Raw genomic sequence first — 24,125 nt, 5'->3', positions numbered from 1 at the left:
TGCTCCTCCTGCCTCGCTGTGACCGAAGCACAGAGCCATAATGGCGGCCGCGGAGCTCCACACACAGTCCCCGCGTCCTGGGCCCTGATCCTCGGCCCTCCTCACAGCCACGGCCCGGCCTCCCCTCCCTTCCCTTCCCCTCCAGGAGCTCTCGAGGAGGGGGGGACTCTCCCGTTTTTTTTTGACTTCCCCCCCGCCGTGAACAGGCGCGCGGAGCATGGACGAACTCCCGGGAGGAGCGGGACCCACACGGCAGTCCGCGCCGCCTCAGCAGCTCTCTCCGCCGGCCAGTAACGGCAGCGCGGCGGGCCCCCCTCCTCCTCTGTCCGCGGCTCCAGGGCCGGCTCTAGGGGGGGCCATGGACGAGCCGCCCAGGCTCCAGCAGCAGTACACCATCCCGGGGATCCTCCACTACATCCAGCACGAGTGGGCCCGCTTCGAGATGGAGAGGGCGCACTGGGAGGTGGAGAGGGCCGAGCTGCAGGTCAGTGCCGCCGGAGCCCACGGAAAACCCGACTTCAGCCTCCATTTAAGCACCGTTAACTTTAATAATAATGTGTGGTTATGGTCAAGAGTTAGCCCAGCACTTCCTCTCACTTTTAATCTATGTCTATGTCAACTTTCCACTGATATTTGTGCATCCAAACATTTTTAATGACATTCTCCACATGAACAAACCGGTTCTTTTGAATGACATGAACATCTTTCATATTGATGATTTAGTCCTTTTTCATTTATATTTGTTGTTTATGAGTCGACAAAAATATCAGGACTCATTTGTCATAGATGGAGTCTCATCAGTTCCTTATAGTTTAGTTTTACTCAGAAAAAATCACTTGGGGTAAAATTTTGATGAACTCTTTTAGTTCCCATGGTGTTATTTGGGGAGTGACTTGGGAAAAGCAGAAACTAGCTGAGTAAAGTTGTAAATATATTAAAGGAGTCGGGAGATGTCGCTTGTCTGAACCATTTAGCTTGTTTTTAATTGGTTTTTACACACTTACAACATGTTTACGCCTACTGAGAGGGAGATGGCGAAAGTCCATCATGTGTGGGCGACCCAGTTCGGAGCCAAGTTAGTATATTTGAAAGTGTAATATTGATATTTTAACTTCAAGGTCCCCCATATAAAAGTGGGATGTCATCTGAGTAGTAAAGTAGTCAGGGTTAGTCATGAATACTCCCAGTGTTATGTGTCTTTATGGTGATTTTCATAACAACAACTTGTCAGGTGGCACATTACCATTCACACATTTAACAACAATTTCATTTATTTATTCCAGTTCGAGCCGCAGTTAATCATCAACAAACTGAACTTGAGTCTGCGTTGGTCGGGGTCAGCGGTCATCAGCCCGCGTTTGCTCTTCACAAACATCTATACGTCGTGTCTTTTGAGTTTGTTTACCCGGACAGAGCTGTGTTGTCTTTTAAAGCTCTCCCTGTTCCTTCCTCAAATAGAGAAAAGCAGTAAAAGCGGTGGAAAGTTGTGCAAAGAGACACAGTTATAGAATAATCATTTCATTTGCAGCAATAAATCGCGGAATATTCCAACCCAGAGAATAAGGACACCCGTTATTGCACATTCTTTGTGTAAATGTGACTTAAAAAAAAGAAGATAAAGTGGTTTGTAGATGGATGTGCACTCTACATAGGTTCTTCTATTTATTTTTTATAGCCTCTTATGCCAGATTTTGTTTAATAGCTGGATTTTAAAACACACGAAACCAGCTGAAGATGAACCTGCATGTTTTATATTAGTCCATAACCTACATTTGATCACACTTTGCTTCTTAAATTGGCTTGAGGAACCAGGAGAGAATGTTTCTCTGCCTGGAGCCTTGTGTTTATTTTCCCATTGGTGTGAAGCTAACACATTTTCACAGCTTGTTTGGAGATAAATGAATATCACAAATGAAGTCTGGAGTCCTTAAACACATTATATAATATAGAAATAGCGCATATTTAATTGGTGTTCGGTTTATTTGTGGTTAAATAGTCGCAGAGTGGTCGCATTTGCTAACGGCTATCGCCTTTAGCCCTTAGCTTAGTAGCTTTGTGGAAAAACGCTTGTTTCCGTGAATGTGAGAGTTTAATTCGTGACAAAGCTGTCCGTTTGGGGACTTTACGTAACCGGTGGAGTCAGCGGGAGGTGAGGTGTCTGTGAACCCGGCAGACGGCGGTGTAATCTCGGTTTGGGGCTATTTTGGTTTGTCACGCTAGCAGCGGGTTAGCATCGGGCTAGCCGCCGCCGCTGCGCTAGGCTAAAGCTAACGAGCTAACGTTAACGGTCGCTGGGCTCCGCGTTGTTCTGCGGCTTTGGGAAACAAATACACGCGGTTCGCCTCTAATGTTTCACTTGTAAATGAGCGGGGACGGCGGTGACCGAGTCCGCGGAGGGTGATCTGTCCGGAGGGAGTGAATAAAGCGACTGTTTGACGCGGACATGCGGGTGAAACACGGGCAGGAGCAGCTGACAGCAGGCCCCGTTAGAGACAGCTGCTTTATAAGATCACTGTGAGAATAAATAAGGATTACTCACTGCACTAACACCCATTTAACCTCCCGTGCTCTACTTTACAATGTTTGCTGCTTCACAGGGATATGAAGTGCATCTATTTCTGTTTATTCCCCGGTTTGATGGAAAATCCCTGTTTTATTCCATTAGTGTCAGCATTTTGAGAAGAAAGCTGGACATATTCGGTTTAAGTCACTGATTTATACTGGATAGGCTTGATTGATAGACATTAATGGCATTGTTTATGGCAGGGGTAGACAAGCTTTCTTGGCGGAGGGACAATTTTCTTGATTGCCGCTGATTATTAGCCCAAAGTAAAGCACAACACTGGAAACATGACCATCTTAAATGAGATAAATGACTTAAAATTGCTTGAATAAAAGTTCTTTTATAGATACAGACGGCATCTCGTCATAGAAGGGGGCGTGGCTTCACAGAGGGGGAAAATAGAATCTTTAGAGAAACACAATTTTTCACTCTTTTTAGCCATTTTCTGGTGGAATGTCAACTTATTTATCACACAGAAATAAAGTCCAGTGTAAATCGGGCCCATGTGGATATTTTGTCGCAACAGATTGTTCAGTAGAAGTGAAAAAAACGGTAGTTGTAGCAAGCGCTAGCTAACCGTTAGCATTAGCCCGATGCTAACATGTAGCATCAAGTTAGCATTCTCCGTCATTCATGTATTTATGGGCTGTTGAACCACTTTGCTCCTCCCCATGTCTTTGTATCTTTATTTAGTAGAAACTGTATTGATAGTTCAGCGTTTGTTCCAGTAGTTTTTGAATAATTAGAGAAAATATACATTTTTTCTAAATTGTTTTCCCCTTAACTGTTTTAAAAAATGATCATATATGGGCGATTCCAGAGATGCCGTCTGTATCTATGTTGAATTTGATTCGGTTTGAGCTAATCCAAGCGCCAACGGAACGCGAATAAGACCCACTTTAAATCAGACACAAAATTATCTGAATTAAGGCGAGACGCTGCAGGTGAATAGGGGGAAAAAAATGTAGAGATGTCAATTTGAAACTTTTGCTGAACATCACTGATATAAATATGAGAAAAAAATGAATTGCATTTTTTCTGTCATTTTATGTTTTCACAAAATAAGGCGTTTTCTGCATTAAAATGGCCAAAATTGCCAATATTTTGGGCAACGAAATCAAAATAATGAATTGAGCCAGATTAAAATGTACTAAGATTTTTTCAGAGGGGATTTTGGATATTTTGTTTAATCATCAGTGAAAAAAATCTGTAAAAACTCAAATTCCGCCTGTTTTTTTGGTTTCAAAGCTGAATAAATCAGGCTAGGAATTAGATATTAAAAAATCCCTCTGACAAAACCTTCTAAACCTTGTTGTGTCTCAGCCTGTAAAGTGTGGAGTCTGTGGGAGCTTCTATAAGGGCTCAGGCTCTGCCCGAGTGCGGCTTCTCTCATTCAGAGAAAACCAGCCCTGAAGTTTTGTAGCGAGTGCGAATGCTCGGCCCGTTCTGGGGCGACCTGTAGGAGCAGTGAGCTCCAGCCTGGGCCGGTGTAACGTCGAGATGCACTTCTTTGTCAAGCTGCACTGACCGTATCAACGCGCATGTGCTCATGTCTTTGTCTCTTATCAAAAACGAGTTATTCACAGCTGGTAAGGCAAGGCAAGGCAAGTTTATTTGTAGAGCACAATTCATACACAAGGCAATTCAAAGTGCTACACAGTTGCATAAATACAAGAAAACAAATGGAATCAATAAAAACATCAACATAAAATTAATCAATTACAGTAAAAGGCAGAGTGCAGATAAAATACTTTCAGTCATATGCATTGGTAAAAAGAACTGTTTTCAGCCTGGATTTGAACATTGTCAGAGTTGAGGCTTGTCTCACATCCTCGTGAAGACTGATCTGACTTTAGCTGCATGAAACTGAAACGCAGCCTCACCGTGTTTAGTCTTGACTCTGGGAACCACCAGGAGGCCCCTCCCTGAAGTTCTCAGGGCTGAGATGGTTCATACGGCTCTAACATGTCAGTGATGGACTTTGGAGCTAAACCATGAAAAGACTTGTAACAAGCAGAGCTGTTTTAAAGTCTATAAGTAAAGGAAACTTTGTCTTGCATAATATTATGTAATTAAAGAGCAGACGACTCTTTCCTCAGCAACTTTTATTACATTTAAACGGTCATGCTTTCTGATTATTGACAAAACTTTGTTTTGAAAGCCAATATCTTCAACATACAGATATTTAGAGGCAAATTGTTTTAGCAGCTACGTCATTTACTAATTACATGTAGAATAGACTGCCTAATTCGACAGTAAAATTTATTAAATCATGTTATTTGCTGAAAAAGCGGAACTTGATGGCTGAATGTAAAATGACTCGATAATTCTGCACTTGCGCAGGAACGAGAAGTAGTGCAACTCGACAAGCCGTCTGTTTCGATTGTACACCGGCGCTCGGGGACCCGTCTCCATGATGTGGAGCCAGGCTGGTGGTCAGAAACACCTGACTGGAGGATTCAACTATTGCATGTGTTTTTATAACCTACCGCTAACCTACGCAGACACGGGGAGAACACGCAAACTCCACACAGAAAGGCCCCGTCCAGGTGGGAATCGAACCCGGGACCTTCGACCTGTGAGGCACAAGCGCCACCGTGCCCATACGTGTGAGATCGATCTAGTTTACGAAAAAATACAGTTTAGCTGCGAGCCTTCGTCCTAGAACTACATTACCCAGGATGCTCGGAAGCCCCATGATCTACTACGAGGCTTTTGATCGGTGGTCCAGCTTTACCCCAATCCAAACGCTTCTGGAAAAAAGCTGTGAAAATAGCAACAAAACTGAGACAAAAACAATGATGGAAATGTGACAAAAAAGTGAGAAAACATTGACGAAAAATTTATGAAAAGTGGACAAAAAAATGACAAAAATGGACAAAAAATTGACAAAAAAAGTGAGAAAAATTTGATGAAAAAGTGACAAAAAAGTGATACAAATTTGACAAAAATGAGACGACTGCCCAACAAAAAAAGTGATGAAGAACTTGCACCAGGAAAATGTAGGATTTCTATGATTGACTCTCAGACTTCATGGGAATTGGGCAAGTTCTTGGCTGCACGTGAGCAGTTATGTAAATCCTCCCTCTTTAAACACCTTTAAATGAATATGTTCAGAACCTGCCGCAGCTTCAGAACTGCCTCCATGTGATTTTCCCTAAACCTTTTTCCCCGGGCGTCTCCTTCCTGATACTCGATACTTCACGCCGTACTTTCCCCTCGCGTTGTGAGTCACTTTCTTCTTCTAAGCTCCTGGAGATGAGGTTTTATCCACATTTGAATAATCTCTGACGCCGAACGTACAGGGGATTCTGCCGCATCACGAACTGCGGAGGAGACTTTCAGAAGCTTAAACGTTCGGTTCGTTTGAGCTTTTTCCAGTTTGTGTCGCCACCGTTTGAACAGATTCCTCTCGGGTGAAAGTCGTCTGGTCAGGTTTGAAAGAGGAAACTTCACGAAAACAAGCAAAATCCTTCCATGCAGCGGTTCAGTCTCAGCTGGTGTGATTTCAGATTTAACCCCTTAACTCCCGCCTGAACCGAGCACGTTTTCTCCAGTTTGGCTTTACCCCAATCCAAAAGCTTCTGGAAAAAAGCTGTGAAAATAGCAACAAAACTGAGACGAAAACAATGATGGAAATGTGACAAAAAGTGAGAAAACAAAAATGTCACAAGAAATTGACGAAAAAATGACAAAAATGTGACAAATATTTGATAAAAATGTAACAAAAAAATTACAAAAAATGGATTAAAAAATGTGACAAAAAATGACAAATTTGATAAAAAATTGACGAAAAAATTGACGAAAAAATGACAAAAAATTGAAAAAAAAATGATAAAAATTGGAAAAAAAAATGACAAAAAATTGGTTAAAAAAGGGATGAAAAAATGTGACAAAAATGTGACAAAATGTTACAAAAAATGACAAAAATTTGACAAAAAAATGACAAAAATTTGAGAAAAAAATCACAAATTTGATAAAAAATGTGACAAAATGTTACAAAAAAATGACAAAAATGTGACAAAAAAAATCACAAATGTGGCAAAAAATTAGAAAAATTTGATACAAATTTGACAAAAACGTGACAAAAAATTGATGAAAAAATTACAAAAATGTGACGAAAAAACTACAAATATTTGAGAGAAAAATGAGAAAAAAATGAGAAAAATTTGAGAAAAAAATGAGAAAAATGTGACAAAAAAATCACAAAAATTTAACAAAAAAAATCACAAAAATGTGACAAAAAATTAGAAAAATTTGACAAAAACGTGACAAAAAAATTACAAAAAATTGATAAAAATTTTACGAAAAATAACGAAAATGTGACAAATGAGTTGAATACCCAACAAAAAAATCAGCTGACGTGAGGAAAAAGCTCCTCTCGGTTCAGGCGGGAGTTCAGAGGTTAAAGATCTGAGCTTGTTTCATTTCTGTTTCCAAATCCGCAGCAGCCTTAAACGAGCTGCTGCTGATTAGTTTTAAGTTTCCCGACACGTCCACTGAGCGGCGCTGTGGCCTGACCCCGTGACCCCCTGACCTCGTGACCTCCACCTGTCGCCGCACCTGTCTGTGTGGGACCCTAAAAACGCAGCCCGACCCCCGTGTGACCCCACAGAGAGAAACACTCAGACCTAAACGGGCTCTGAGGAGACGATGCAGTTGTTGATTTTATTAAGGACAAAATATAAATATTGTTCAGAGCCAGGTTTAAATGTGTGCTCTGATGTTGGGACAGAATCGTGTCAAAGATTTACTCCTTCCTTCCTTCCGTCCTTACTTCCTTAATAAACTTACTTACTTCCTTCCTTACTTACTTACTTACTTACTTACTTACTTTCAATCAATATACATTTCTAAAACTGGTTATTTTATAAAATTAACTGGTCAATTAAAATTATATTACTTTAACTGGTTAATTAACCTCTTAACTCCCGCCTGAACCGAGAGGAGCTTTTTCCTCACGTCATCACATTTTTTTTCCATCATTTTTTTGTTGGGTATTCAACTCATTTTTGTAACTTTTTTGTCATTTTTTCATAAATTTTGTATCAAATTTTTATCATTTTTTGTCTCTTTTTTGGCAATTTTTTGTGAAATTTTTGCTATTTTTTCATCTAATTTTCGTCACTTTTTGCCAATGTTTTCGTCACTTTTGTGTCACATTTTCATCATTGTTTTCGTCTCAGTTTTGTCGCTATTTTCACAGCTTTTTTCCAGAAGCTTTTGGATTGGGGTAAAGCCAAACTGGAGAAAATGTGCTCGGTTCAGGTGGGAGTTAAGGGGTTAAACAAAACTGAGACGAAAACAATGATGACAAAAAAGTGAGGAAACATTGACAGAAAAGTGACAAAAATTTGACGAAAATGTGATAAAAAAAAGAAAAAAATGTGACAAAAAATATCACTAATTTGATTTAAAAATGGACAAAAAAATGACAAAAATGTGACAAAAAAAAATACAGAAATGAAAAAAACAAAAAACAAAAATTTGATAATAAATTGACGAAAAAGTGAAGAAAATGTGACAAAAAATGACAAAAAAGTTACAAACATTTGTTGATCTGAATCTGATGCCGTGAGGAAAAAGATCCTCTGGGTTCAGGCGGGAGTTAAGAGGTTAAAGTGAAATACAGTGAAACAGTTCAGAAGTCATTTAAGTTGATGTATTTCTTTAAAGGGGCTGGAAGCAAGTTCGCCATTTTATACTCACTACTGCCACCTCAGGCCATATGTGTAACTGCACCTTCTATATTAAGCCTATGACATTTCTGAGTGACCGTACAGGATTTTAGAGGCCGTTGTGGTGAACAGGTCTGAGCTCATTCTACACATTAGGACATGGCTGGAACATGTAGGGGGAGGAGAATACTTAATTTTAACATTTTTAAACTCCTTATAGTCCCTTTAATCTACCCCCACCTTAACCTTGAAGCACCAGAGGTCCCTATGCTAAAGTGGCTATGATAGTTAGCACTGAGGCTCCTCCCCCTAACTCCTTCCTAACTGACAGCCCAATTCGGAGGCTTCTTGTCATGGCGGACGCTGATGCTCATCTTTACTGTGACCCCAGAGGAGCAGTGTGGGCTGATTCTAAACACCTTTATCACCCATCAAACCCCCCCCGATGTCCCGGCCCTGGTGGAGAGACGTGATGTTTGATTATTGTGTTAAAGTGTGTGTCTTTGCAGCAGACGGGAGGAAATGTGAGTAAACGTTTGTGTGTTGTGTCCAGGCGCGGATCGCGTTCCTCCAGGGCGAGAGGAAAGGCCAAGAAAACCTGAAGAGCGACTTGGTCCGACGCATCAAGATGTTGGAGTTCGCCTTAAAGCAAGAGAGGTTTGAGAATCGTCCATTTCACTCCAGAAAATAACACTAAACGTCGTCAAAAAACAGAGTTACTTTGATTATTGGCATTGAAGGATGTTTTTGACTTTACTTACAGCAAAAGGATTATTATTATGTTCTTCACACATTCAATGTTTCTCTGTTTAACCCCTTAACCCCCACCTGAACCGAGCACATTTTCTCCAGTTTGGCTTTACCCCAATCCAAAAGCTTCTGGAAAAAAGCTGTGAAAATAGCGACAAAACTGAGACGAAAACAATGATAGAAATGTGACCAAAAAATGACAAAAATGTAACAAAAAAAGATAACAAAAATTTGATAAATGACAAAAAAGTGGAAAAAAAAATGACAAAAAATTGATAAAAATTTGACAAAAAAAATTACAAAAATGTGACAAAAAAATTGACGAAAAAAAAAATAAAAGTGTCAAAAAATGACAAAAAAATGAGTTACAAAAATGAGTTGAATACCCAACAAAAAAATGATGGAAAAAAAAATCTGACGTGAGGAAAAACAAAAAAGAATGGGGGAAAAAAGAGGAAAAAAAGAAATGAGGAAAAATGTAAACAAAACAATAACTGGGGGGGGGATGAAAATATGGGAGAAAAAACAATTTTAAAAATGGAAAAAAATTGGGAGGAAAAAATAGGAAAAATTGTAAAAAAAAAAAAAAGAAGAAAAAAAAAATACATATTGGAAGAATGTAAAAAAAATGAGGGGATTTTTTTTTTTTAAATAATAAAAAATGGCACAAAATGGAGGAAAAAGTTGGGGGAAAATGTTTAACATTAGAGGGAAAATGGAGAGAAAATTGGAAAAATAAGGGAATAATTGGGGGAAGAAAAAGAAATTGGCTCATAATTGGTTAAAAAAAAAAATAAAAATAAAAAAAAAAAGACAAAAGAGGAAAAATGCCACAAAAAAACCCAATATTAAATAAATTGGAAAAAAAATTAGGAAAAAAAATTTAAAATCTACATATTGGGGAAGAATGTAAAAAAAAGGCCGGGATTTTTTAATATATATATAATTTGAATATTTTTTAAATAATTAAAAATGTCACAAAATGGAGGAAAAAGTTGGAGAAAATTAGAGGGAAAATTAGTAAATAATGACGGAAAAATTGGGGGAAGAAAAAGAAATTGGCTCATAATTGGGTAAAAAAAAAAAAAGACAAAAGAGGAAAAATGCCACAAAAAAAACAATATAAAATAAATTGGGGGAAAAAAAATCTAGAAAATTGGGAAATAAATTGAAAAAAAACATTTTGGGAAAAATTTGTACAAAAAAATAAGAATCCATCTTTCTGTCAGTTTGCCATCATTGTTATGGAGCCAGTCACATGTGGTTTATATTCCTGAATGTGTATAACATTGTGACGCTGTGTCTTTCCTCCGCCAGAGCGAAGTTTCACAGACTGAAATACGGCACGGAGCTGAACCAGGGGGAGATGAAGGCGCCGAGCTTCGACTCCGGTCAGACTCGCCTCGCTGTGACGTCCACGTGAGCTTTGCTTTTCATCACTGACCTTCTGTCCTGTGGTTCTCAGACTCCAGAGACTCGGACGTGTCTACGGTTCCTCCCAACAGTCAGCTGACCTGGAAGCAGGGCCGGCAGCTGCTGCGACAGTAAGAGCTCGCCACGCATTAAAGGGATGGTTTACATTAAAGGGATACTTCAGGGTTTTTCACACAGGGCCTCATGTCCTAGTTACCCAGAGATGTTTGTTTGTGTGTCGCTCAGGTATCTGCAGGAGGTGGGCTACACGGACACCATCCTGGACGTACGGACCCAGAGAGTGCGCTCGCTCCTGGGACTGTCGGGGGCGGAGCAGAACGGCGCCGTGGAGAACAAGAACCTCCCCCTGATCAACGGCACCGACCGACCCAAAGACAAGAGGTCCTAATCTGATTATATTATAAACATACAGTATTATAATCCAGACCATAATCTGATTATATTATAAACATACAGTATTATAATCCAGACCATAATCTGATTATATTATAAACATACAGTATTATAATCCACACCGTAATCTGATTACATTATAAACATACAGTATTATAATCCAGACCGTAATCTGATTATATTATAAACATACAGTATTATAATCCAGACCCAAAAAAAAATTCAACAAAAATGTGACAAAAATTCAATAAAAATGTGACAAAAATTCAACAAAATGTGACAAAAATTCAATAAAAATGTGACAAAAATTCAACAAAAATGTGACAAAAATTCAACCAAAAAGTGACAAAAATTCAACAAAATGTGACAAAAATTCAACAAAAATGTGACAAAAATTCAACAAAAATGTGACTAAAATTCAACCAAAAAGTGGCAAAAATTCAACAAAATGTGACAAAAATTCAATAAAAATGTGACAAAAATTCTATAAAAAATGACAAAAATTCAACAAAATGTGACAAAAATTCAATAAAAATGTGACAAAAATTCAACAAAAATGTGACAAAAATTCAACAAAAAATTACAAAAATTCAATAAAAAAAGGACAAAAATTCAATAAAAATGTGACAAAAATTCTACCTAAAAAATGACAAAAATGTGACAAAAACTCAAAACATACAAAAGGTGACACAACACAGCAACAACACGAGGAAAGGATCAGTTTTGTGGGTCCCAAGGGGAAAATAGGGGGTATAAAAAATGGAAATAATTTGGGAGGAAAAAATAGGAAAAATTGTAAAAAATAAATAAATAAATACATACATATTGGGGAAGAATGTAAAAAAAAATAGGGGATTTTTTTTATAATTTGAATTTTTTTTTAATATTTAAAAATGGCACAAAATGGAGGAAAAAGTTGTGGAAAATTAGAGGGAAAATGGAGAGAACATTGGTAAATAATGAGGGAAAAATTGGGGGAAGAAAAAGAAATCGTCTCATAATTGGGTAAAAAAAAGAAAAAAGACAAAAGAGGAAAAATGCCCCAAAAAACCCCCAATATTAAATAAATTGGAAAAAAAAATTCTAGAAAATTGGGAAAAAAGTTGAAAAAAGAAATTAGCAAAAATTTTAAAAATAAAAAAATAAACAAATCTACATATTGGGGAAGAATGTAAAAACAAATGAGGGGATTTTGTTCATATATATATAATTAGATTTTTTTTTTAATAATTAAAAATGGCACAAAATGGAGAGAACATTGGTAAATAATGAGGGAAAAATTGGGTGAAGAAAAAGAAATCGTCTAATAATTGGGTAAAAAAAAAAAGAGTTGTCGTCGAAGTATTTCCCGCCTCTGGTAAAGTTCGGAGTTGAACCCGTGTCTCTTGTCTCGCTCAGGAGTCCGGGCGACGTCCTGGAGACTTTCAACTTCCTGGAAAACGCCGAGGACAGCGACGAAGACGAGGACGAGGAGGCGGAGTCAGACATGATGGACACGCCCCGCGCCCGGAAACACAAGATACACCAGGTACTACTGCGGAAATACTGCGAAAATACTGCAAACTACTACAGAGTACACGCCCCGCGCCCGGAAACACAAGATACACCAGGTACTACTGCGAGTACTACAAACTACTACAGAGTACACGCCCCGCGCCCGGAAACACAAGATACACCAGGTACTACTGCGGAAATACTGCGAAAATACTGCAAACTACTACAGAGTACACGCCCCGCGCCCGGAAACACAAGATACACCAGGTACTACTGCGAGTACTACAAACTACTACAGAGTACACGCCCCGCGCCCGGAAACACAAGATACACCAGGTACTACTGCGAGTACTACAAACTACTACAGAGTACACGCCCCGCGCCCGGAAACACAAGATACACCAGGTACTACTGCGAGTACTACAAACTACTACAGAGTACACGCCCCGCGCCCGGAAACACAAGATACACCAGGTACTACTGCGAGTACTACAAACTACTACAGAGTACACACCCCGCGCCCGGAAACACAAGATACACCAGGTACTACTGCGAGTACTGCGGGAATACTGCAAACTACTACAGAGTACACACCAGGAGACACAAGATACACAGGTACTACTGCGAGTACTGCGGAAATACTGCAAACTACTACAGAGTACACACCAGGAGACACAAGATACACCAGGTACTACTGCGATTACTACAAACTACTACAGAGTACACACCAGGAGACACAAGATACACCAGGTACTACTGCGAGTACTACAAACTACTACAGAGTACACACCAGGAGACACAAGATACACCAGGTACTACTGCGAGTACTGCGGGAATACTGCAAACTACTACAGGGTACACGCCCCGCGCCCGGAAACACAAGGTACACCAGGTACTACTGCGAGTACTGCGGAAATACTACAGAGTACACACCAGGAGACACAAGATACACCAGGTACTACTGCGAGTACTGCGGAAATACTACAGAGTACACGCCCCGCGCCCGGAAACACAAGATACACCAGGTACTACTGCGAGTACTGCGGAAATACTGCAAACTACTACAGGGTACACGCCCCGCGCCCGGAAACACAAGATACACCAGGTACTACTGCGAGTACTGCGGGAATACTGCAAACTACTACAGGGTACACACCAGGAGACACAAGATACACCAGGTACTACTGCGAGTACTGCGGAAATACTACAGAGTACACGCCCCGCGCCCGGAAACACAAGATACACCAGGTACTACTGCAAGTACTGCGGGAATACTGCAAACTACTACAGAGTACACGCCCCGCGCCCGGAAACACAAGATACACCAGGTACTACTGCGGAAATACTGCGAAAATACTGCAAACTACTACAGAGTACACACCAGGAGACACATTATATACAGGTACAAGGTAATAGTCTTTCCTGAGCTTATTCATTCACAAATACTGAAATGTTTGGTATCCAAGTGTAGCAGGAAAGGCTGTGACCGAGATGACGCTTTAATCCAAATATGGTCATTTCCTTTGTGGGGAAACAGTTTGGAAAAGTTGAAAAATTTACAAAAAGTGTGAAAAATGTTGGTGAAATTAGATTTTTTTTAGGGAATTTTGAAACCGTTTCGAAAAAGTTTAGAAAAAAATGTAAAAGTAAAAAAAAAATGTAAAAAGCAAAAAAATGTGAAAGTTAAAAAATAAAAAAAAATAGTTTTGAAATGTTTCGAAATTTTTGGAAGTTTGGATTTAAAAAAAAAATATTTTGGAAAATTATTAATTTTTATTATAAATTATTTTTTACATTTTGGACCAGACGTACTCCAACATGGCGGCGCTCCCTGGTCTTTCCCCATAGTTTGAATATAATGACACTTAACCTCTTAACCCCCACCTGAACGGATCCCATTTCCTCCAGTTTGGCTTTACCTCAATCCAAAAGCTTCTTGGGAAAAAACACCAAAACAGCCACAAAAAATGAGAAGAAAACAAGGATGTAAACGCAACAAAAATGTGACAAAAATTCAACAAAAATGTGACAAAAATTAAACAAAAATTAAACAAAAATTAAACAAAAATTAAACAAAAATTAAACAAAAATGTGACAAAAACTCAACCTAAAAAATGACAAAAATTTAAAACATGCAAAAGGTGACACAACACAGCAACAACACGAGGAAAAAGGTCAGTTCTATTTCATCCCTCCTGACCGCCAGAGGCGGTGCTGTAAGCACTGAATGTTCCCCTCGCGCATGCGTAGGGAACATTCAGTGCTTACAGCACCATCTGGGATTCATAGAACCGTAGTTACATACGTAACTTTCGTTTTGTGGGTCTTAGCTTTCAAATGAGGCGTTACACAGGCCTATATAACAGCCAAAGAGGACAGAAGGCATTCGGTTTAGGCGGGTGGTGAGAGGTTCATGACACTTTTCTACAGCCCCCGTGACCTTCGACCCTAAGCCCTAAAGCCGACTCGTGTGTTTGCAGTCGGGGAACGAGGGCCTGGCGTCGGAGGAAGACGCCGACACCGAGGAGGCGCTGAAGGAGTTCGACTTCCTGGTCACGGAGGACGGAGAGGGCGCCGGCGAGGCCCGCAGCTCCGGGGACGGCACCGAGTGGGGTAAGACTTTAAAGGGACTCGGATTCATTCAGTTCTTTCTCGTCAGGGTTTTGTTTGTGGGAAAGGAATGATTTGCGTTTGTTTCCAGCCGAGCCGCTGTCGTTCCCGTCGGGCCGAGGGAAGTCCTTCCTTTTGGGCGGGGAGGCCGTTCTGGAGAGCGTCCTGGGACTGGGCGACCTCGCCGACCTCACCGTGACCAACGACGAGGCCGACTACGGATACGACGTGAGGGGCTTTTAATCAGGCGTCAGGTTCTTCAGGGAGGAGTCACACTGCCATCGAGTCAATAAGATCAAATACTAAACTATTCTGCACAATTTATTTACAGTTTCCCAAAGGTAGATTTCCCTCATTCCTCTGTTTGATGGAAAGTTTGCAAATCTTCACACAGTGGTCGAGGCAGAGATTTTTTGCTACTTTTCTCCTTTAACAGCTTCGTTTTCATGTCAGAGGATTAAAAAGACCAAACTTACCCCGTACCAGGTTTATTCTCTGAGATTTGTCCAGGAAGTGACTCCAACTTGTCTGTTTCCCGCGCGTCTTCATTCACAAATACTGACTGTTTGGTATCCACGTGTAGCAGGAAAGGCTGCGACTTACTTGTTGCTGCTGTAAAACCTTTCGATATCATTACATTAACCTCTTAACTCCCGCCTGAACCGAGAGCATTTTCTCCAGTTCAGCTTTACCCAAATCCTGGAGGCCAGTGTAACGCCTCATTTGAAAGCTAAGACCTACAAAACTAAATGGATCTTTTTCCTCATGTCGTCATATTTTTTTTCCATCATTTTTTGGGGTATCAACTCATTTTTGTAACTTTTTAGTAAAATGTTTTCTTCATTTTTTGTCACACTTTTGTCATATTTATGTCGGGTTTTTTTGGTCATTTTTCCGTCAATTTTTTTGTCACTTTTTGGTCATTTTTATCATTTTTTGTAAATGTTTTGTCACACTTTGTCATTTTGTCGTCATTTTTTATGTCATTTTTTTGGTCTTTTTATTTTTTTCATCTTTTTGTCAATTTTTTATCAAATTTGTGTCAATTTTTTTCAATTTTTGTGCCATTTTTGGCACTTTTTCATCATTTTTCATCATTTTTCATCATTTTTTCATCAACTTTTTGTCTCTTTTTGGTCATATTTGCCATTTTTTTGTAAATGTTTTGTCACACTTTTGTCATTTTGTCGTCATTATTTGTGTCATTTTTTGTCAACATTTTTTGTCCATTTCTTTTTCAATTTTTTTGTAATTTTTTGTGACATTTTTGGCACTTTTTCATCATTTTTTGTAATTTTTTTGGCAATTTTTTTTTACATTTTTTGTGACATTTTTGTCTTTTTTTTTTAATTTAACCTTTATTTAACCAGGTAAAAACTCATTGAGATTTAGAATCTCTTTTGCAAGAGTGACCTGGCTTTTTCATCAATTTTTTGTCACATTTTCATCATGGTTTTCGTCTCAGTTCTGTCGCTATTTTCACACCTTTTTTCCAGAAGCTTTTGGATTGGGGTAAAGCCAAACTGGAGAAAATGTGCTCAGTTCAGGTGGGAGTTAAGGGGTTTGTTTTTCCTTAAATGCTCCAGCTCGAGGCTAAATCAAAGTATATTCTGGGTCTAAAGGAGCTGTTTTCTTCTTCCTCGTTTCCGCAGCTTCAGTCGAGTAAAGACTCGTCGTTCAGGAAGACGTGGAACCCCAAGTACACGCTGCGCTCGCACTTCGACGGGGTCCGAGCCGTCGCCTTCCACCCCACGGACCCGGCCCTGCTGTCGGTGTCCGAGGACCACACCATCAAGCTGTGGAACCTCACCAAGACCGTCCCCGCCAAGAAGTAAGGCTTAACTGGGTCTAAACCGGGTCTAAACCGGGTCTAAAGCAGGACTAAACCTCACCAAGACCGTCCCCGCCAAGAAGTAAGGTTAAACCGGGACTAAACCGGGTCTAAACTGGGACTAAAGCAGGACTAAAGCAGGACTAAACCTCACCAAGACCGTCCCCGCCAAGAAGTAAGGTTAACTGGGTCTAAACCGGGTCTAAACCGGGTCTAAACCGGGTCTAAACTGGGACTAAACCGGGACTAAACCTGACCAAGACCGTCCCCGCCAAGAAGTAAGTGTTAACCGGGTCTAAACCGGGTCTAAACTGGGACTAAACCGGGACTAAACCTGACCAAGACCGTCCCCGCCAAGAAGTAAGGGTTAACTGGGTCTAAACTGGGTCTAAACTGGGACTAAACCGGGTCTAAACCGGGACTAAACCGGGTCTAAACCGGGTCTAAACCAGGACTAAAGCAGGACTAAACCTCACCAAGACCGTCCCCGCCAAGAAGTAAGGGTTAACTGGGACTAAACCGGGTCTAAACCGGGTCTAAACCAGGACTAAACCTGGACTAAACCTCACCAAGACCGTCCCCGCCAAGAAGTAAGGTTAAACCGGGACTAAACCGGGTCTAAACTGGGACTAAAGCAGGACTAAAGCAGGACTAAACCTCACCAAGACCGTCCCCGCCAAGAAGTAAGGTTAACTGGGTCTAAACCGGGTCTAAACCGGGTCTAAACCGGGTCTAAACTGGGACTAAACCGGGACTAAACCTGACCAAGACCGTCCCCGCCAAGAAGTAAGTGTTAACCGGGTCTAAACCGGGTCTAAACTGGGACTAAACCGGGACTAAACCTGACCAAGACCGTCCCCGCCAAGAAGTAAGGGTTAACTGGGTCTAAACTGGGTCTAAACTGGGACTAAACCGGGTCTAAACCGGGACTAAACCGGGTCTAAACCGGGTCTAAACCAGGACTAAAGCAGGACTAAACCTCACCAAGACCGTCCCCGCCAAGAAGTAAGGGTTAACTGGGACTAAACCGGGTCTAAACCGGGTCTAAACCAGGACTAAACCTGGACTAAACCTCACCAAGACCGTCCCCGCCAAGAAGTAAGGGTTAACTGGGACTAAACCGGGTCTAAACCGGGACTAAACCGGGTCTAAACCGGGTCTAAACCGGGACTAAACCGGGTCTAAACCGGGTCTAAACCGGGACTAAACCGGGTCTAAACTGGGACTAAAGCAGGATTAAACCTCACCAAGACCGTCCTCGGCAAGAAATAATGTTAACTTGGACTAAACCAGGACTAAACCAGGACTACAGATAAACTAATCCTGAACGTGTGTTTGTTTTGCAGAAGTGCCTCGTTCGATGTGGAGCCCGTTTACACGTTCAGAGCTCACATGTAAGTACCACACACGGTACCACACACTGTACCACACACGGTACCACACACTGTACCACACACGGTACCACACACTGTACCACACACGGTACCACACACTGTACCACACACGGTACCACACACTGTAGTCTCCCGGGGTGTCAGTACCACACACTGTAGTTTCCCGGGGTGTCAGTACCACACACTGTAGTCTCCCGGGGTGTTAGTACCACACACTGTAGCCTCCCGGGGTGTTAGTACCACACACTGTAGTCTCCCGGGGTGTAAGTACCACACACTGTAGCCTCCCGGGGTGTTAGTACCACACACTGTAGTCTCCCGGGGTGTAAGTACCACCATCATGTGACCACCATGTCCCGTCTGCCGCAGAGGTCCCGTCCTGTCCCTCACGGTGACGCCGAGCGGAGAGCAGTGCTTCAGCGGCGGCCTGGACTCCGTCATTCACTGGTGGAACATCCCCAGCTCCAACACCGACCCCTACGACACTTACGGTAAACCAGAACTCAGCCAGAACTCAGCCAGAACTCAGCCAGACCGACACCGACCCCTACGACACTTACGGTAACCCAGAACTCAGCCAGAACTCAGCCAGAACGACACTTACGGTAACCAGAACTCAGCCAGAACTCAGCCAGAACTCAGCCAGAACGACACTTACGGTAAACCAGAACTCAGCCAGAACTCAGCCAGAACTCAGCCAGAACGACACTTACGGTAACCAGAACTCAGCCAGAACTCAGCCAGACCTCAGCCAGACCGACACCGACCCCTACGACACTTACGGTAACCAGAACTCAGCCAGAACTCAGCCAGAACGACACTTACGGTAACCAGAACTCAGCCAGACCTCAGCCAGACCAACACCGACCCCTACGACACTTACGGTAAACCACAACTCAGCCAGAACTCAGCCAGAACTCAGCCAGAACTCAGCCAGAACTCAGCCAGACCAACACTGACCCCTACGACACTTACGGTAAACCAGAACTCAGCCAGACCAACACCGACCCCTACGACACTTACGGTAACCAGAACTCAGCCAGAACTCAGCCAGAACGACACTTCCGGTAACCCAGAACTCAGCCAGATCAAATTTGTATCACATTTTTGTCATTTTTTTCATCAGTTTTTTATCAAATTTTTGTCATTTAGTCAATTTTCTATCACGTTTTTGTCACATTTTTGGCATTTTTTGTCACATTTTTTCATTTTTGTCACATTTTTATCACGTTTTTGTCACATTTTTGGCATTTTTTCATTTTTTGTCACATTTTTATCCCATTTTTGTCACATTTTTGTCATTTTTTCGTAAATTTTTTGTCGGTAACCCAGAACTCAGCCAGATCAAATTTGTATCACATTTTTGTCATTTTTTTGTAGCATTTTGTCTCATTTTTTTCATCATTTTTTTTATCAATTTTTTTGTCATTTTGTCACATTTTTTCATTTTTTTGTCAAATTTTTATCACGTTTTTGTCACATTTTTGTCACATTTTTGTCATTTCTTTTTGGCATTTTTTGTCGGTAACCCAGAACTCAGCCAGAACTCAGCCAGAACTCAGCCAGACCGACACCGACCTTGTGAAACTCTGTGGTTGTACTGACACTTTGCCACTAGATGTCGCTGTGGAGAAAGTTCTGATCCGCGCTCAGCCTGACTTTGCTCATTGCTCGTCTCTGATTGGCTGCCCGTGTGTGCTCTGGTCCTCGTCTCTGATTGGCTGCCCGTGTCTGCTCTGGTCCTCGTCTCTGATTGGCTGCCCGTGTGTGTGCTCTGGTTCCCGTCTCTGATTGGCTGCCCGTGTCTGCTCTGGTCCTCGTCTCTGATTGGCTGCCCGTGTGTGCTCTGGTCCTCGTCTCTGATTGGCTGCCCGTGTCTGCTCTGGTCCTCGTCTCTGATTGGCTGCCCGTGTGTGCTCTGGTCCTCGTCTCTGATTGGCTGCCCGTGTCTGCTCTGGTCCTCGTCTCTGATTGGCTGCCCGTGTCTGCTCTGGTTCCCGTCTCTGATTGGCTGCCCGTGTCTGCTCTGGTCCTCCTCTCTGATTGGCTGCCCGTGTCTGCTCTGGTCCTCCTCTCTGATTGGCTGCCCGTGTGTGCTCTGGTCCTCGTCTCTGATTGGCTGCCCGTGTCTCCTCTCGTCCTCGTCTCTGATTGGCTGCCCGTGTCTGCTCTGGTCCTCGTCTCTGATTGGCTGCCCGTGTCTGCTCTGGTCCTCGTCTCTGATTGGCTGCCCGTGTGTGCTCTGGTCCTCCTCTCTGATTGGCTGCCCGTGTCTGCTCTGGTCCTCGTCTCTGATTGGCTGCTCGTGTCTGCTCTGGTCCTCGTCTCTGATTGGCTGCTCGTGTCTGCTCTGGTCCTCGTCTCTGATTGGCTGCCCGTGTGTGCTCTGGTCCTCGTCTCTGATTGGCTGCCCGTGTCTCCTCTCGTCCTCGTCTCTGATTGGCTGCCCGTGTCTGCTCTGGTCCTCGTCTCTGATTGGCTGCCCGTGTCTCCTCTCGTCCTCGTCTCTGATTGGCTGCCCGTGTGTGCTCTGGTCCTCGTCTCTGATTGGCTGCCCGTGTCTGCTCTGGTCCTCGTCTCTGATTGGCTGCCCGTGTCTGCTCTCGTCCTATCAGACTGCAGCGTGCTGGCGGGCTCGTGGACCGGTCACTCGGACGCCGTGTGGGGCCTGGCCTTCAGCGGGATCAAGAACCGGCTGCTCTCCTGCTCCGCCGACGGCACCGTCAAACTGTGGCACCCCCAGGAGAGGCAGCCCTGCATCTGCACCTTCAACGCGGACGGAGGTACATCATCATCATCATCATAATAATCAGAATCATAAAAGTATCTTATGTACAATGAGTAAAAGTAAAAATCAGAAATATAAACGATAATAAAATAATTAGAACATCAGCACTGGCAGTGTATCGGCTGCATCCCTCGTTCACCTCCCTCCCCTGACACCTGCGTCTCCATGGCGACTAACCCCGCCCCCTCTCCCTTCAGAGCACGGCGTCCCGACCTCCGTGGACTTCAACGGTACCGACCCCGCCCACATGGTGGCGTCGTTCAGCTCCGGCGACGTGGTTCTGTACGACCTGGAGACGTCCCAGAGCGCGCTGGTGCTGAAGGCGCAGGGCGACGGCGGTGAGTAACCCGGGCGCCATTCCGCTCGCTGCGCGGCGCCGCGGCTAACTGTAACGCTAGGCTAGTGCTGGGCTAGTGCTGGGCTAGTGTTGGGCTAGGCTAGTGCTAGTGCTGGGCTAGTGCTAGGCTAGTGCTGGGCTAGTGCTGGGTTAGTGCTAGGCTAGTGCTGGGCTAGTACTGGGCTAGTACTGGGCTAGTGCTAGGCTAGTGCTAGGCTAGTGCTGGGCTTGTGCTGGGCTAGTGCTGGGCTAGTGCTAGGCTAGTGCTGGGCTAGTGCTGGACTAGTACTGGGCTAGTGCTAGGCTAGTGCTAGGCTAGTGCTGGACTAGTACTGGGCTAGTGCTAGGCGAGGCTAGTGCTAGGCGAGGCTAGTGCTGTGCTAGTGCTAGGCTAGGCTAGTGCTAGTGCTAGGCTAGGCTAGTGCTAGTGCTGGGCTAGTGCTAGGCTAGTGCTGGGCTAGTGCTGGGCTAGTGCTGGGCTAGTGCTAGGCTAGTGCTGGACTAGTACTGGGCTAGTGCTGGGCTAGTGCTGGGCTAGTGCTGGGCTAGTGCTGGGCTAGTGCTGGGCTAGTGCTGGGCTAGTGCTGGGCTAGTGCTGGGCTAGTGCTAGGCTAGTGCTGCGCTAGTGCTGCGCTAGTACTAGGGTAGTGCTGGGCTAGTGCTAGGCTAGTGCTGTGCTAGTGCTGGGCTAGGCTAGTGCTGGGCTAGTGCTTGGCTAGGCTAGTGCTGGGCTAGTGCTAGGCTAGTGCTAGGCTAGTCTAGTGCTAGGCTAACTGTACCGCTCTCTCTGCAGCGGCGCCGGGCTCTAACCACATCAACCGCGTGGTCAGTCACCCCACGCTCCCGGTGACCATCACGGCCCACGAGGACCGTAACATCAAGTTCTTCGACAACAAGTCAGGTCTGTGCTGCAAATACTACTACTACTACTACTACTACTACTACAAATACTACAAATACTACTACTACTACTACTGCTACAACGACGACCGCAAAAATAAAAAGAGAAAAGAAAAGAAATAGGGAAAATATAAGTACTACAAATTTTGGAAAAATAAGAAAAAAAAATGTAAAAATAACTTTTTTTTTCCATTCTTCCTCTCGATACCTTGATTTTTATCGATACTCCAAACAGCCCGGTCTGGTCGTAGTCTGGTCCTGGTTTAGACCCAGTTCCTCTCGTTTCTCTAACGATGGTTCTGTTTGTTTCCGTTGCAGGAAAAACGATCCACTCGATGGTGGCGCATCTCGACGCCGTCACCAGTTTAGCCGTGGATCCAAACGGCATCTACCTGATGTCAGGGAGTAAGTTACTCTTCGTTTACTTTAGAAGAAGAAGAAGAGTCACATGCGTTTATTTAATACACTTTAAAGGGGCTGGATGCAAGTTGGCCATTTTATACTCACTACTGCCACCTCAGGTCACATGTGTAACTGCACCTTCTATATTAAAGAGGGGGTGTTCTGCTTTTTTTAGTCCCACAGCACCAGTCTATATCCCACTACAATGATGACAAACCTTCTGCTGGTCTGTAAATGCAGTAAATCAGAATAACTGCCTTGTATAAAATGTCTCTCTCAAAATGGCTGGAGTGAATGTCTTGAAATAGGCCTCTGTCTCTTTAAGAACCCCTTAACTCCCACCTGAACCGAGAGCATTTTCTCCAGTTTGGCTTTACCCCAATCCAAAAGCTTCTGGGAAAAAGGTGTGAAAAGAGCAACAAAACTGAGACGAAAACAATGATGGAAATGTGACAAAAAAGTTACGGAAAATTTATGAAAAAGTGGCAAAAATGTTACAAAAAATTGATTAAAAAAAATTGAAGAAAAAATGACAAAAATTTGATAAAATTTGACAAAAAAATGACAAAAAATTGATAAAATTTGACAAAAAAAATGACAAAAAATTGATTTAAAAAATGGAAGAAAAAATGACAAAAAAACCAATAATGTGACAAAAAGTTGATAAAAAATGGACAAAAAAAAGACAAAAAATTGCTACAATATTTTCAGAAAAAGTGGCAAAAAGTGTGACAAGAAATTGACAATAAATTGATGCAAGTTTTTTTTTTTTTACAAAAATATGACAAAAATTTGATAAAAAATGGAAGAAAAAATGACAAAAATGTGACAAAAAAATTACAAAAAATTTATTAAAAAAATTGAAGAAAAATTACAAAAAAGTTACAAAAATGAGTTGAATACCCAACAAAAAAATGATAGAAAAAAGATCTGTTGACGTGAGGAAAAAGATCCTCTCGGTTCAGGCGGGAGTTCAGAGGACACGAACCTCTGAGCCTTTAGACACGCCCCCTCCACACGCTGTCTGTGGCATCAGTGGGGAGGGGGTTCTGCTGAGGAGCAGTGGTTGGTTACTCGGCTGGTGACCAAAGCTCGGAGGCGTCTCCAGGAGGTGGGGGCGTTCCTAGGAGGACTCAGGCAAACCTATCCCTAAAATGGCCGCCATCAGAGTTTTTACAGATTACTCAGAAATACGTGAATGTGCCAAGGCAACACTTCAGCCATGTTTTTAATGAGGGAGTGACAGAATAACATGATGGAAAGCTTGAAAAAGTCCATTTTGCGTAATACCCCCCTTTAATTATAATTTCTGAACATAAACCCCGCCCCTTTGACCTGTTGGTGACCTTTTGTGTGTGTGTGCTTCCCCCTGCAGGTCACGACTGCTCGGTGCGGCTGTGGAACCTGGACTCGAAGACGTGCGTCCAGGAGATCACGGCTCACAGGAAGAAGAGCGAGGAGGCCATTTACGACGTGGCCTTCCACCCGTCCAAGGCTTTCATCGCCTCCGCCGGCGCCGACGCCCTGGCCAGGGTCTACGTCTGAGCTGAG

At 42.8% G+C, this 24,125-nt stretch overlaps 1 protein-coding gene and 1 long non-coding RNA gene across 3 annotated transcripts; one reads left to right on the top strand and one right to left on the bottom strand.

Annotated features, from left to right (window-relative positions):
* On the top strand, positions 1–24,125 carry strn3 (striatin, calmodulin binding protein 3). Its single transcript, XM_079573789.1, has 16 exons — positions 1–484; positions 8,795–8,898; positions 10,309–10,382; positions 10,457–10,535; positions 10,651–10,806; positions 12,217–12,346; positions 14,793–14,925; positions 15,014–15,150; positions 16,575–16,753; positions 18,100–18,147; positions 18,517–18,638; positions 20,763–20,930; positions 21,133–21,273; positions 22,066–22,173; positions 22,491–22,577; positions 23,950–24,125. The coding sequence occupies exons 1-16, from the start codon at positions 218–220 to the stop codon at positions 24,117–24,119; spliced, it is 2,103 nt and encodes a 700-aa protein (XP_079429915.1). The 5' UTR covers positions 1–217; the 3' UTR covers positions 24,120–24,125.
* Positions 18,612–19,181, bottom strand: LOC306975963. 2 transcript variants are annotated; one of them, XR_013793733.1, is made up of 5 exons: positions 19,098–19,181; positions 18,995–19,064; positions 18,894–18,940; positions 18,786–18,828; positions 18,655–18,746 (listed from the first exon to the last, which is right to left on the bottom strand). It is a non-coding gene; the product is annotated as an uncharacterized lncRNA (long non-coding RNA). The 2 variants fall into 2 exon arrangements; XR_013793732.1 differs by lacking the exons at positions 18,655–18,746; positions 18,786–18,828 and adding an exon at positions 18,612–18,649.

The sequence above is a fragment of the Gobius niger genome, assembly GCF_951799975.1.
Source record: "Gobius niger genome assembly, chromosome: 16".
Lineage (NCBI taxonomy): Eukaryota > Metazoa > Chordata > Actinopteri > Gobiiformes > Gobiidae > Gobius > Gobius niger.
The sequence above is the reverse complement of the archived record's forward strand: the minus strand, read 5'-3'. Positions and strand labels throughout refer to the sequence as shown.